This window comes from Electrona antarctica (genome assembly GCF_951216825.1).
Source record: "Electrona antarctica genome assembly, chromosome: 3".
NCBI classification, from domain to species: domain Eukaryota; kingdom Metazoa; phylum Chordata; class Actinopteri; order Myctophiformes; family Myctophidae; genus Electrona; species Electrona antarctica.
Genome location: NC_136808.1, coordinates 17,652,797 through 17,668,445, shown reverse-complemented (window position 1 = coordinate 17,668,445; position 15,649 = coordinate 17,652,797). Strand labels below are relative to the sequence as shown.

At 39.4% G+C, this 15,649-nt stretch overlaps 2 protein-coding genes across 6 annotated transcripts in view; both read right to left on the bottom strand.

The window, feature by feature from the left end:
* Positions 1-118: 118 nt before the first annotated feature.
* Positions 119-5,779, bottom strand: sinhcafl (SIN3-HDAC complex associated factor, like). 3 transcript variants are annotated; one of them, XM_079498068.1, is made up of 6 exons: positions 5,624-5,779; positions 4,014-4,165; positions 3,651-3,750; positions 3,169-3,283; positions 2,492-2,645; positions 119-2,383 (listed from the first exon to the last, which is right to left on the bottom strand). In XM_079498068.1, the coding sequence occupies exons 2-6, from the start codon at positions 4,139-4,141 to the stop codon at positions 2,200-2,202; spliced, it is 681 nt and encodes a 226-aa protein (XP_079354194.1). In that variant the 5' UTR covers positions 4,142-4,165; positions 5,624-5,779; the 3' UTR covers positions 119-2,199. The 3 variants fall into 3 exon arrangements, with proteins under 3 accessions (XP_079354194.1, XP_079354196.1, XP_079354195.1); XM_079498070.1 differs by having other exon boundaries at positions 2,492-2,642; XM_079498069.1 differs by having other exon boundaries at positions 5,620-5,774.
* A 334-nt stretch (positions 5,780-6,113) lies between these two features.
* Positions 6,114-15,649, bottom strand: part of dennd5a (DENN/MADD domain containing 5A) — a 40,448-nt gene continuing 30,912 nt past the window's right edge. For all 3 annotated transcript variants that reach the window (XM_079498048.1, XM_079498047.1, XM_079498049.1), the window contains 12 exons: positions 14,887-15,039; positions 14,521-14,608; positions 14,331-14,415; positions 12,541-12,669; positions 11,517-11,638; positions 10,901-11,046; positions 10,505-10,623; positions 10,223-10,404; positions 9,896-9,978; positions 8,419-8,542; positions 8,144-8,312; positions 6,114-7,644 (listed from right to left, as the gene is read on the bottom strand). In XM_079498048.1, the coding sequence (XP_079354174.1) occupies positions 7,458-7,644; positions 8,144-8,312; positions 8,419-8,542; positions 9,896-9,978; positions 10,223-10,404; positions 10,505-10,623; positions 10,901-11,046; positions 11,517-11,638; positions 12,541-12,669; positions 14,331-14,415; positions 14,521-14,608; positions 14,887-15,039 (1,587 nt within the window). In that variant the 3' untranslated portion in view covers positions 6,114-7,457. The remainder of the gene's footprint in view (positions 7,645-8,143; positions 8,313-8,418; positions 8,543-9,895; positions 9,979-10,222; positions 10,405-10,504; positions 10,624-10,900; positions 11,047-11,516; positions 11,639-12,540; positions 12,670-14,330; positions 14,416-14,520; positions 14,609-14,886; positions 15,040-15,649) is intronic.

The following is a 15,649-nucleotide window of genomic DNA, read 5'->3' as shown; positions in this document are numbered from 1 at the left end:
ATAGCAGATTCGTGATCTTTTTTTAACAGTTACTGCACTGCACTTTGTTCACTTCTGCACATTTTGTAACACTTGTGCACCACCTAGCGGTGCAAATAAAGGTCTGACAGAACTGATCTTTTGTGATTTTATTACAGTACGGAACTACTGGCTGTGATACAGTATACAAAATAGCATAGAGGAAAAAAAGAAATATTCAAAAGAAGTGCACAATTTCAAAACGAATCGACATGGTCTAATGGTTACTCTTTAGGTTTGCTTTACAAAAGGTTTTGTAATAAATAAATATAAATTACATGAGATTGAAATTCATAATGCAAATGAAAGGCAATTTTTAAGGCACACCTCATATCCCAAAATGTACCTTACAAAAACAGTAATATGGCATTTCCTTAAGGACAAAAACAAGCTTAATTTCAATTTACAAAAGCAGCAGCAATTCTTTTATAATAGAGAATGTTCAGCATACAACTACCCTGCAGAAAGGACATTTTTTAGAGCTCTTTGTTATAGACTTGTTGCCTTCTAACCCAAGAAGTTGAGTAAACCGTTGTCATTTTTGAGACAGTATTATGTGGCTAAAACCGTGCAATCCGAGCATTTCTTAATATATATATATATAATATACAATATTAAACATCTCGAGGGTAAACTGATGAATTGTGGTTAGGAAAATGTTAATTATTGCTGAGGAAATGGATGAGTTAGATTAGAAGCTGATTTGGTTTAGTCAGAATCTAACACCTGAGGGCAAGAAATTAAATACTTCTCACAATCAAAATGTCTGCATAGTCTTAGCTTTCAATAATAAACACAGTGACAGCATATTAGAAAAAAGGATGATGACACTGGTCATGTTTTAAGTTGAATTTGCTTTCAGCCAAACAGGTCCTCCACCTATGCTTTCAATTTGAACTTAATTGATAGACACCACATTGCAAAGCTTTAGCAGTTCCCTGCTGTTCATACTTGCTACACACATGTATATAAATAACATTTCCATGTATAGGCTGGGGCTCACATTCCATAAGATTAACCAGATAAGTGAATTATGAAGACTTGCAGAATATGGACTTGGACATACTGTAAGCTTAACATGAAATTAAACCTGCCATGATCACCCTTTTCTGGAACATTAAATGATGTGGGTAATTAGTGGTGTGTCAACCATGTATTTTAACAGTTCTGATGGACCAAGAGCAAAAACATGGTCTATTTACAAATTACTATAAAAACACCTGATCAACATGCAATGTGAGCAGGTGGCAATCTGAACAAGACAAATAAATAATGCACTTTTGTTATTCCAAAGACAACTGCATGCATGGTCTAACCCCATCTATTATCAATGTGCAGATTGTGCTTATAAGCTAATTAAAATGGAGTGTTTATAATGTATAGCGGGTGTGTGCTAAATTGTGAAAATGTTGGACTATGCATGCATATATACACACATTTAAGTCCATAAGAAATTCATAGGACAGGTGCACTAACGATCCTGGTTTTCACTAATAGCCCTTTATATACTAAAACCCTACATACTCACGCTTGCACATAAAACATACAAGCAATCACACATTGCCACTGCAATAAAAAATTACCTGATATTAGAAAAAGCTGGTGTTTTTCATGAGTAAGCAAACATTGACAAATTAAGGAAAAAAATATAACAGCCTCGATATGTATGAAAAAGTAACAAAATCTTTACAAAACATTGGTCAGTTAATACAAAAAGTTTTCAAAATTACAAAACATTTCATGATCAGACATGGATAGCCTCTCGAGGCCATAGAATTTTACCTACTATAAATAGTATACTAATGCCCGCATAAAAACTTTTTTTTTCTTTTTGTGTTCTGTAAAATAAGGTTAACAAAATAAAATTCTATACAAAAAAACGGAATGAGAAGTTAATGACTTAAACCCGGTAGTCTTCGTGAAACGGACTTGAGGTACTTGGGCCACTTTTTCCAAAAGATATCTTGCCAAAAAAAAAATAGCTGATCTACAAGCCTTGTAGATCAGCTATTTTTGGCAAATATTACAACCAGAATAGGCATGCTGGGGTTCAAATGCTAACAGAAAAACGTCTATATACACATTAATCTAACAAAGGGAATGGACCTGGCAGCCTGACAAGTCTGCCACTGGAGACAAAGCCAGCTGGATGCCATGGATAATAATCCTTAAAAAAAAAAATCACCAAGTTTCATTCAGGTCCTCTGGATGTGGCGGAGGAAGTGTTTCTGGAAGGTGTGTGGCTACTTGTGTGGCCACCAGCGTCTTCGGTTTCTTGGAGCTGCAGCAGGGCTTGAAAATCCGTGGATCAATAATCACCTCACCAAACCGCCCCTTATAGACAATTCCACAGCACACCTTTTGCCTGGAGAAAAGATTTATAAAAAAGTATGCGTGTGGTTAAACAAAGAGACAAAAATGATGGGCAGATGGCAATTAAATTACATTGTTTAGTGGCAGTGACATTACACACCTTTTCCAATAGGAGCGGTCAAGGAATTTGAAGGCAGAAGGAGTGTGGCGTCTCTGTTTGGACTCTATGTCTGAGCCATCATCTGACTGATTGCTGTAACTTGGAGACCTGGACGGAGACATACTGGAGGTGGTGCTGTGGGCATCAGAGTCTGCTTCAAACAAACATGGCAAAATCGTGTTATTAGATCAAGTAATTCTAAAACCATTCCATGTCAAAGACCCTCCTGCAGACCCCATAATTTCAAAAAAAGAAAATATTGTGCCAGGGACTACCATACAAGATTTGACCACCTATGCATGATTGCATGTACATGAACTCTATGCAAGTGGCATACTTCACTGCATCCCTCGTCTAAATGGACATCCACCCGCTACATCCAATAGAGGGCAGGATATGGCAACATTTTTCTTAACCAATGGTAAAAAAAATGGCTACCTACTATGCCATATGTTCTACTACATGGTATACTGATACATACCGTACACATACTCAATGTTAAGTAGTATAAACAAGGCTTATATCATATTAAATACTACATTATCTGTTTAATTGGTTTGAGAGGTGTGAAGTCACAGTTGCTACATATTTTTATGTTTTAGCTACTACGCATTAGTGACAGTGTTATTGAAGTTATCATTTGTTAAAGTCAACCGTTACAACTACAGGTCACCTACTTTGTCTCTTCAACATATGAAGCCTGTTCAGTTTGGCTTTCCTCTTTCCATCACCACTCTTGATCTTCTTGGGTTTGGTCAACTTGAACCCTGGTCCAGCTCTGGCATCCACAACCTGTTTTCATTTACAAACTCACTCATTAGCAATGGTAAATGGTGCATTTATAGATCGCTTTTATCCAAAGCACTTTACATATTGTGCAATCACGCATTTATACACAGATGGTGGAGGAAACCATGCAAGGCACCAACCTGCACATCGGAAGCAATTAGGGGTTCAGAGTCTTGCAGCTGCTCAAGGACACTTCCGACACCAACTCTGGGGAAGCTTAGGATCGAACTGGGAACCTCATGGTTCCCATCCGGCTGCTCTACCGGCCAGTCTACCCCTAAACTACTCCCGCCCTGCCCCATTCTAAGGTGACCTGCCAATCAGACAAAGTGGGTTATGAAAGGATGAAAAACCTTGGCCCAATACTTACATGCTTCCAGTTCTTATTGGAACCATTTGGTAACTTTTTCCATCTCTTCACTAATAGCACACAGGCATTGCAGATGTCTCCCTCTCGGTCTTCTGATAACCTTTATGGATACAATGTACACAATTTAGCAGATGCTCTTAATCCACAATGAGGAAAACATGAGGTAACACATCAAATGCATAGAAATTGTAATCTAAGATCATAGGTAAACAAAGAACCTATCATCAGTCTAAACAGTATAATATCTTGCCTGCCACTCATGCCAGGTCTACAAATGACAAATGTAACTGAATGTGCACACACACACCAAAGCAGGTTAGTATAAAAATCTGAAAGTGTATTCCTTTAAATCCGATTCCTCACCCAAAACACAGCCTGAAGGTCTCCTCATATCGACTGCTGTCTGTGAAACGTGAACTGGAGGACTTGGTCTTACAGATGCAACATCCGTCATTACTTCGGTAGATCTTTGATTTGTGAAAACCAAACATATTGCGTTCTGTAGTTGGAAAAACCTGAGAGTAGAAACCCCACTCATCAATAACAATGTTGCAAAGTCAATCAACTCATGCGATTACAATTAAGGCATTTAGCAGACTCTTAATCCAGAGCGACCTACTATACAGTAAGCAAGAACAACAAAGTGCAGTAAGCAAGAACACCACATGGTACTACATAAAATGCATAGAAAATCAAAGGATCATAAGTAAACTAAGAACCTAAAATATGTCTAACAGTAGAATGTGAACAATGAAACTATAAAAATACACTATATAATGCTAGCTCTACATAATGCCATCTGAAGCACATATTTTAGCCTTTGCATACACTTGCAAGGTCATCATAACAAGGGTATGAGACTGTTAATTTGTAACTCAGATTGTATAAATGTAGGTTGTAACCAAAGCGGACCAGTGAGGATTTTACTGTGTACAAATACATGTTATCCCCGTGACGAAAAGGGGCGGTACCCCCAGATATACCAAGCGTTGGTTTCCAAAAAAATAAATAAATGAATTAAAAAAAAAAAAAAAAGTCACCACACTACACTGGACTCTTGATACAATTTTACAGTGAATACTGAACACAAATGTAGAATACCTTGGGCAGTACGATAAAAGCTAGTTTTATGATTAGTTTGGGGACTGTAATCGCGGGAATGACAGAACAAAAAGCAACAATTACATTATAATTATCATGTCGTCGGTTGTCGGTAAGAACTGGTCTTCAAGCTAAAAACGCGTGTTTTTGTTTTGCCCGTAGATCTGAGTCCTTATGATCGACAAGCGACATTCAATCCAGTCGAAGAGATTCAGCGGCAAGTTCACGGACTTGAATTACAAATATGCGCAGACTGTCTGTTACACATCATGTGTAAAATTCAGTTGATTCCTCAAACGTTTTTTTTAATCATCATCAATAATCTAAAAGGATTTGGTTTAATGACTTCGGGCGGACAATTAAAATATGGTTAATCGGTCAGAGGACGACGGATAGATTGAGTGTCGGTCGGCCAGCCGCTTCTTTTTGAAGTCAACAAACAAAAAGCTACCCGGCGGGGCTAGTCGTTGTTGGAATGTGTTAAACATGATGAATGCACTTTCATCATGCAATTACTAAATTAATACATAAAACGTTCAGCTGAACGCACGCTGTTTTTTTGTGTGTTAACATTTAAATAGGATATTCTTGGTGCGTTGGCCCAACATCCCTTTAAATTCAAACTTTTGCCCGCTAGAGCGCCAAATATGGCTCATTGTTGTTAGCTAACATGCTAACGCGCTAGCTACCCTCCATGCCACGCTCTCTCTGTCCCCATTGTGTTGCGCGCAACAACCCGCGCACGTACACACACATCAACAATACGCACGGACACACTCAAAGTCACACAACGCCGGGCACTTCTGATGATTCAATAAAAGATGCCAATCTACTGTTATGTTTAGAAGAACACAAAAAGCGGACTTACCTACCGAACAAAAACTTTGAATCTTCTCTCGTAGTAGTAGTAGTATTTGTGTTTGACGCACTGCGCATGCCTTACTACTGCATACAGCTGGGGATTAGAATATCATTAGCATAAAAACACGGAATGAAAAGGCTCGCGCGGAGAAAGGCCATATAAGGAGCGCAAAGGTATCTTTTGAACACGCGTTCGACCAATCGCTGACTTCTGTGCGTTGTGTTTGTAAACGTTGCATGTTGGGTAATGTAGTGAAATGAGAGTGAGAGTCCCGTTGCAACCGTACCGTTACACTCGATGTCCCAGAATGCATCTAGTCAATGGGTTTAAAAAATAAATAAACACAACTGCCCACTTGACATGGCGCGAACGAGTTTGTTTACATTTTTACAAGCCGCTATTGTGCAGTGCACAATGATGACGCTAGTAATGAGTGAATCATGTTTTACAGTACGAAGGATTATGTTGGTGTACATCTCATTAAAAGTAGTACAACTGTACAATGTGCATTATTGATGCTTTATTCTTTATATATTTTTTTTTACACTGTACACGGTTGCTCACTTAATAAACACTACATTACACATTTATGTCAATAAATGTACAACAGTATTGGAAAACAAAAATATATATCTCCCAAGATGCTCATAAGGGTCGTACATAGACAAGTACAACACAATCAGCTGAGACATGTCATTGTTGGCACAGGAAAGACATCATTCACATCTTAATATTACCTGCATTTCAGGTTTGTGTTGCCCAGAGAGGAGGGTCCAATCATGTCAATTGATAATGGTATAAACTAGACCTGGGGTTAACCTTTTTCCCATTGATTTTTATCAGAATTTTGCATAGCAGAAACCATGATAATTCAGGAAAGGAAGATACGTGTATTCCACATAATTATGGTCACAATTGTTTTTTTTTTCAAAGATCAGTGTACTTTTAGATCTTAAAGAGCCTGGCAAAGATTGAAGGTTTGTTTTGAAAACAGAGCACTATGATGATTAAAAGGGTAGGAATGGTTAGAGGTATTTAGCCTCCATGAAGGTTATTATGATGAGTCACTTTTCATCAAAATTGCTGAGTCCTGTTTGGAGGACATGTTAAAAATGTAAAGCAATGACATGGCCATATTATTGTCCGACTGAATAAATTGTGCATTTCAGGTAGCCTTAGCTACACCGTCTTGTTGTCATGAGAGGCATATAACCTTATCACTGCTCAAGTAATTGCAAGTACAAGAATTGCATACTTCTTATACTTATCAAAGAATGACCAAACTGTGACACACCATTTCATTTACGTGGTGAATCATCCTCCACCCTTCAAAACACCTACCCCAGCCATATACATACTTATAAAGCATACTTCTACATCATTTGCTTTAAGCTCTGCATTATGACATTGGAATCTGAGTTGACAACAGAGCAAGCAACATGACAGACATAACAAAATAATACTGCTCTTCTTTGAAAATATATTAACATTTTTTGTTCCTCATTTCCCTTAAATATAGCCATTGTCTGCAGTTCATAATAACAATGAAAATATTTAGCTTTCAATAAAACAGTATAAGTGGGTTATTGTTAATGTGAAAATCATGAATCATAATAGAAAACATATTTTTAACGTCTAACAGCAACATTATTGAGGATAAAAACATATCTTGAAAGGCTCATTGCACTTAATATATGGCAAATGTAACAGTAGCTTTAATATAAGCCAGAAAACGTCGTTTGTTCAAGTCTCTTCCTGCATAAAAAAGGTTTAATTGTTCTTTTTAGTGGTCCCCAGTGATCTTCCTTCCTGGTCAGGTCCATCTGTTGCAAAGATGGCTGGCTTCAGATAGCACCAACACCTTTGACAAGTGAAGCTTCTAGGGTAATGTTGAATTCCTGCAGAGTTTGCAGCACTCTGATCAGAGAATTGACCAATGTGTGGTCTTTAATCAGTGCAGCGTCCTCATACATCTGAGCAGTTATTGGACAGTCTGCAAGCAAAGCTATCCAATGGTGCAGCAAATGGTCCCTAGGAGTGGAAACACCGCTTAGTTAACAACGTGACAACAGCCATAACCACAATACATCTAGCAAAACATAAATTGGTTGTGACCTCCAATATTCACATATGACTCATGACCAAACCACACAAGACAGAAATTGTTTTGTGCTATCATGCAGTCAGCCAGTTAGGTGTGGGTGCCGCTGCCCAATGATGCAATTTGTTTTGTGTCAAAATGAGAATGAGAATGCGTTATGTGGAGAGATGGGATAAGAGACTAGGATGCTTGGATCTTGGTCAGGGTGTCATAGGGAAGGGAAGGACACTTATTATGATGGGGTGCCATGCTCTTGATTGCCTTTTAGGTCATCATCATCATATGCAATATGCAACATTATGTCTCACCATTTCTTTTTTGACAATAACATTTCTAAGTTCCTACTCAACTACAAAATCTGTTTGGTAGTATGTTTAGTGAAAGGAGAGATTAGACATCTGTTTTGTGAGGTTAGTGATTATTTCCTACCTTGCTCCTAGACAGACAAGCATCTGGAACTTCCCATCCTTCCCAATGTTTCTTGATGTGCTGCTAATGGCACGCATGAACCGGCAGAAGTGGCGCACCCTGGTTTGCCAGTTCTCATCCAGAGCCGCCTCTCTCTGCTCTGCACTCTCAAAGTATACTTGTGACTTTTCTGTAAACATATGGCATTCACAAGCAAGGTCAGTAGGATAGTGATGCATTGGCATGTATAATGAATAACTGATTAAAGACTGACAGTAACATTTTTAAGCCTTTACCCAAGAAGTCCCAGATGAAGACATTCTTGAAGAGTCGTGGTGATTTGAAACCGTGCTGAAATACTTGCTCCAATGCCCCGACGAGACCATATTCCCCACACAGCAGAAGGGTCAGACTGCCTCTCTGAGAGTGATAAAAGCAACAGAAAAAGATGTGATTAAAATGTTCACATTACATTATCATATAAGAAAATTCAAAACAATATGTTTTCTCATTAAAAGAAAGTGAGGTGAGTGGGTGAGGTGCTGGAGTCACAATGAAGTATATGAAACAATAAAGGGAGACTCTGCACGCTCAAATCTGTGCAAAATCAGATTTTTTTATTTTCAAGCTCGTTCATTGACCAAATGTCTGAAAATCTGATTTTGCACAGATTTGAACAAACATATTTGTAGAAGTTGAAAACTCTACATGAAAGTCCTGGCGGTGCATGGGTGGAAGGCAGAGAAAGTATAGAAGAAATATCAACGGGCATTTCCCTTGCCAGTAAGTAAATTAGGGTAAGTAGGCTATTATGTGTAGTTCTGACAAGGTGTAAGAATGCCAGTAACATTACAAATATAAATCTAAACCTAAATCAGCATTAACGCAGAACATCAATCATTTTTCATATTTCCAATTTCAATTGGAAATTCAATCAATTGGACCCTCTAGTCTAATTGATGGTTATTGTATTTCAAAGATTGTTTTACACAGAATGTTGAACGCGATTTCTATCCCAGTTACACAAGGGCTGACTAAGCAAAAAATAACTTTCAGAGGACCTGCTAGTTAAGAAAATAGTTAAGAAATTCCTACTGAAGATCCAGATCCAGCGGCAGTGGCTCAGGGGTAGAGTGACCGGATGGCAACTGCAAGGTTCCCAGTTCGAACCCGGGCTCCCCCAGAGTTAGTGTCGAAGTGTCCTTGAGCAAGACTCTGAACCCCTAATTGCTCCCGGTGCCTTGCATGGTTTCCTCCGGCATCGGTGTGTGAATGGGTGAATGTAATGCACAATCTCTGTAAAGCGCCTTGGATAAAGGCGCTATATAAATGCACCATTTACATTCATTCACAATCCATTCACAAGCATTTACCAGAGCGGAGGCAGAAAACGAACAACCGTAAATAGCCAATAAAAGAGACCTAAACCTTGTTGCTTATATGTGATGTTCTTGTTGTCAAAATATCATTTTTTATACTTCCATTCTTGTGAGGGAAATTACAAACTAAGCTCCTAAAAATTGGGAGTAGTGGGCAGCCACCTAGGGTCGTTCAGGATGCAGTTAGGGAGGGGATCAGTGTTTTGCTCAAGGACCCTTCGACACAAAGCCAGGAGCAGCCTGGCAATCCTGGGATAGAACCGGGAACCTTTAGGTTTCCAGATGGCATCTGTAAGTACTGAGCCACTGCAGCCCACATTTAAGAAGATAGACTGTTGGTGATGAATAATAGAACTTGAGGCTGCATGGGCCTTGTCTGGTCTGTGTCTCTCACCTCCTTCTCTGGCTTGTGGAAATGCTTCACAATTCCATTAATGGCTTCTCCCACTCCCTCCTGGATCTGACCTGTGTTCAACTCTGCACAACAAGAAAAGGAGACTCAGTCAGTCATGACATACAGGTACAGTATAGGGAAGAAAAATCCATGATGAAATGTCTCCAATCCTATCACATGTGTCATATAGGAGAAGAAATGGAGATTTTAGATTAACAATTCAATGTTGGTATTACCAGTTATCCAAATCTTTCCACAGAACTACATTACAAAAATGTAATTGGGCATTGCTTCAGATAATTGAAGTGCTGTGTGTTTGTTACTCACTTGGTTTGCTGTTTGGGGAGATGGTGACGAACCTCCTCATCATCCCTGGGGACTGCTGCATGGGGGGTGTACGGCACATTCTGTCATCATTCTCTGAACTGGGTGTTATTAGTTCTCCTACCAGGATCCTCTCTAGACTGCCATCATCCACCCCCTTCCCCAGCCACCGACCACATGGGAACCTGCAACCGCACAAATGGACACATCAGTCAAAATGGGAAAGTTTTGTCTAAGAACCATTATGCTAGTTGAAAAATTCTTAAACATATAAGGTGTCCTTACTTGTAAGTGTGTCCTGTGATCTCATTTCTGACCATGACGCACTCGACTAGCCACTTGGCGTAGAGGCCTGTATTATCGTGTCCCATCTGCACTGTGGTAAGCTTGCCAAGATTCTGGCACTGAAACGGTTTGGAAGGCAACATTTAATGCTATGCTTTGGAGAACCTCTCTCTGGGCATAGGTGAGATTAAAGACAATAATGCTTAGTCACATGAAGATTAAACAATTTTCAACTGAAATTTGTATATTCATTGAATTTATAATACATTTACAACAATGTCACATGCCGAAAATCTACGAGCTCACAACTCACAATGGTGTGATGCATTGTGAGTTTGCAGATTGTTTACTTTCTGTATGTGATACTGTGGTAAGTGTTAGCCATAATATGCAAACCTCAAACGTGATCTCCAGGGTGTTTCTGGGGACCTGCAATACCCCAGTCTCGGCCAGTTCTCCAGACACACACACCCAGGGGTTGGCAGTGAACATAGAGCCTCCCAGTTTCTTGCTGGATACAACTACTACATGGTAGGGGATCACTAAGCAAATAGAGAGGACACAGACACATGAGTAACTGGACAGTACTACTCACAAACTGGTCTTTGAAACAGCACCTTAAGAAACATTATACCTGCTGCTGCTTTTCTTTGACTTGCATGCTAATATTTCAAAATAGCATGTACACACCTGCATATGCTAAGTATCATGTACATATCTGCTGTCACATGCAATATCTGTATATATGTAGGTATAGCTTTATTTGTTCTATTAACCTGTTTTTTGTCTCTTTCCCTTTGCTCTCACTCTATCCTCCCTCTTCTCACAGAATACTACAGAACAATGTAGTGATTTCACCCACTGCTTTTAGTTTTATTTGATGTGGCAAATAAAACTGATTCTGATTGTATTAAAATAGTGGTTTATTATTATAATAATGGTCAGTATGACCACCATCTGAATATGGTCAATTGCCAGACTGCACAATATCGCTGAATGTAGTAGTACTCACTGATAGTGGTAAAAACATTGGTGAAACAGAAGTAGTCCACAGCGTTGAAGGACAGGAGGTGGTAGAGGAATTGCTCTTTCTCATCGTCACAGCGCAGGAAAGCATATCGCTTGTACAGTTTTCTATAAGAAAAACAAATATGAAAGATTAACATATATGAGACCAAAGACATTAACGTCTAGACAGTGAGGAGATTACACTGTACATTCTAGTATGTACATACATACATACTTACATGGATCGGATAAACGATCTTCTCCGTGACAGTCGGTACAGAAATAATAGTTAAGTAAATAATCATGGGCACAGAAATAATAGTTAAGTAAGTAAACAGTCATGGTTGCCATTTACTACAGAAACAGAAATACTGACACAAACAGGTCACAGATGGAAACAGAAATCAACCTGAGTGTGACCCAGTTCTCCACTGATATTATCAATTATGAAGAGCCCATATGAATAATTTATCCTCACATGGATTGTAGTATGAAGCTTAGCAGTTTCAAAAGCCAATGCATTATTAATGTATTGCAGATATCAGGTTAACTTAATATGAGGGACAATCCTCCAAAATAATAGAGGAGTCTGCGTAAACAAAGGTCAAAGCAGTCAAATACCCCACAACGTGGTATAGCAGGAGCATAGAATGCTATTGTTTTCAGGGCTGCAATTAAGAATAATTTCCATAATCAAATTATCTGTTTTAGGATTTCTCCATTAATCTGTGATTTATTTATAATGTTATAAGGTACAAATTGATGGTAAATGCTCATCACTCTCTCTAAACCCAAACAGACATCCTGTAATATGTCTATGCAGCAGTAAAAGGCATAATTTTCCATTTTATAATACGCAACTAAGACAAGCATTTACATTTTGGTGACGTCGTAAATTACACATATTACACATTTTTACAAGGTACATCACTATACAGAATTTTCTATTACTAAACTTTGATTAAAAAAAAAAAAAAGATCTACTAATGATTATTAGATTAGACTTCACCCCTAGTAATTTTGCTTACTTTGTAAGCTCATGGTCGGAGAGTAACTGCTTCAGATGTCTGGAAAGCAGTTTTTTCTCCATGGAGAGGCGGACCCAGGCTCTGGCCTTGCCCACATCTGTCTTGATCTCACTAATGTTCTGGATGTGCCTGAATATGAGAGAACACAGAGGTTAGAGGAGGTTAAGTGCTTGTTTGTACATTAAGAGCATGTGCAAACGCACATAAATACATTTCATCGTTTTCATCATTATTACTGAAATCAACCCTGTTATACTTGCAATACAACATAACATTGTCAGACCCAGTGCTATGGCCAAGGACATTGACCTCTCTCTCTATGATTCCATAGCAGAACCTGAAGCAGACTCCCTAGTGCAGTGGGCTCTGGGGACCCCCAGGGGTCATTGAGGTGGTTCCCAGCTGAATTAGTTATGATGGCATCAACCTTAGTTTAACCACTTTAAGCCAATTGATAACAATCTTGAAAAAAATTGAAGATTTTGGAATAATTCTGATATATTCTTTTAATACAAATCATCTCTGATGGGGGTATGTGGAACAACATCTTTTCAGATGGTGGTCCGGGGCCAAATATGTATAAATGTAGGAAAATGTTTGAGAACCACTGCCCTAGTGTGTGAGCCAGACTCCTCTCATGTCCAGACACATTACCTTCCACTTCACCTGTACCATAAGCATGGTCTGCTCTCTAAGAGCTCTTCATCATGTCTTACACGTCTCAGACTTCCAAACCCCTCCCTGGCTGTGGCCATTACACCCTTCTATGCACGCACAAAATAACCCAGTTTCCTTCATTCATTCTCTCCATGGCAACCGAGCAAATCAGTGTCGCTATTGGGTGCCAACCTAGTATGTCCAAAACCCTAACTTGTCAGGAAAAACAAAACCTGCGTTCCAATGGAGCGACAGACTCTTAATACCTTTCATTATTTAATTATTTGTAAAACTCACAAACAGATGACAAACCATTGATTTATGGTGGGGGAGAGGATAAAATGTTACTGCCCAACAATAGATTGTAAAAAACAAACAAACAAACAAACAAACAAAAACACAATCCTTGTGTCATAAGATGAACATTCAATTATTGAAACATACATTTGTGACTTGACTGGAAGATAGTTGTTATTTGTTACATGTATGTGTGTTTAAGAGCAGCGGTACAGCTGCAGACAGTGGTACTACAGCTGCGTGAGCGTGCCCTGAGCTAACCCTGCACCCCCACCCCTGCCCTCCAAACCAGACACACAGGAAGTCTGGGAAATAGGCTGGAAGTAACGTGCTGTTACACAGCTTCACTCTGAGCCTCCGTCACGCTACGCAAAGAATGACTCCACATGACTCCACATCATGGCGAGGACGATAACATCTCCACACTAACAGGGATACACACATAGGCAGCCATAGAGTACAGCAGTGGTTGTCCATTTTTTATGTCAATATAATATATCCATTGCTAGCAAATTGGTGCTTTATGAAGTAGGCAAAACAGGAATAAAGAAAAGCTCTGTCTGACATACGATACTGCCCCTGAATTTGATCAATTATCACATGTCTGTGTTGCAAAAATCTGTGAAGTTGGTGCACATATAGCAAATATTTGATTAATAAATAAAAGTCTCCTTGTGCAAAACAAAGCTGCTGTTGATGTAGGTCAGAATACTTATTATAGTACTAGGAAATAGGAAATGTTATTCAACAGTCTGCCACAAGAAGGCACTATAAGCAAGACAAAATCACTTATAATACGTTTCCAAACCAAGCTGATGTGAAATGTGGAGACTTGCCTCATGTCTTGTATGAGAGAGATTCTGAGAGGGGGCAAGGCAGCGCCACCATCAGATCTGCGTCTCTCAGGATCATGGATGAAACCTGAGGAAACAGGAAAGGAGTTATTTATATTAGTCAAGTGGCTACAACCACACAATTTCACAGATCTGAGCACTCAAAGTCATGTCCTCTGATTTCAATAATTACCTGGGGGACCTAAACACCCTGGAGTTGCATCCTTCTTCTCTTTGCTTTCCTGGTAGTGGAGCAAGTGTGACCACAAGGCAGATTTACCCTGCACAAGCAAACACAAGTTGTTGAATTCTGCACAGACTGTGTTGGTTATCCTGGGCATATTATAAATGCAGCAGTGGTTCTCAAACTTTTTCATGTCAAGGACCCCCAAATTAATATAGATTTAACCGCAGACCGCCATCTGAAAAGGTTATTTGTGCCATGGACCCCCATACAAGATGTGTTAAATGTTTCAAGGATATTCCAAATGTTTCCATTTTTCCCCAAGATTTAGACCTCACTTTGAGAACCGTTGTTATAGGACGTTGAGCTCTTTACCTGTTTGACCTGCAGGCCATGGCTCCAGATCCTTTCCAGCAGGTCACAGAGACTGGCGATGAGAGTGTTTTCCTCCACACCCGTAATGCTCACCTCCCCGTGACCTAGCTCAACCGCCTCCCTACCCATCTTCTCTACCAGCATACGCTTGGTCTACAACGAAAACACACAGACACATGCACAAAACAAACGGACATGCAAACATACAGATAAGACATCTGTTCTGAATGAAGCATTGGACATTATGGATATGTTGTGATACAGACGATTTGGGCAGAAAATCAGTTCAGGCATGAAAGGATTTAAGTTCTTTGATGAGAATAGTCCTGTAACAAATATGATACAAATGTGAGGATAATTATTGCGACCGCAGGTCGCAGTTAACTATGGAATCTAGCATTTTGCGTCAGTGTGTGTTTTGGTTGGTTGGTTGGTCACCCTAGGCAAGCCCCCCAGTTCATCGTGACATCACGTGACATCAGCCCCCTGGTCACCCCAGGCAAGCCCCCAGGTCATCGTGACATCATCAGGGATGGATAGTAAATGCGACCTGCTGTCCATATATGGAGATCCCTGATGTCATCAATATTGGCCAGAAACTCATCTGACCTCAAACACTTAGATCTCCATATATGGATATATGTCAGAACCTGTTCTGACATATGTTCCCCATCCATAATTTCTCTTCGATGTCTCCCTTTTGACTTATATTTATACCTGTCCATTCAAACTCTAGACGGGCCTGCCCCAAAGTTATTAGTGC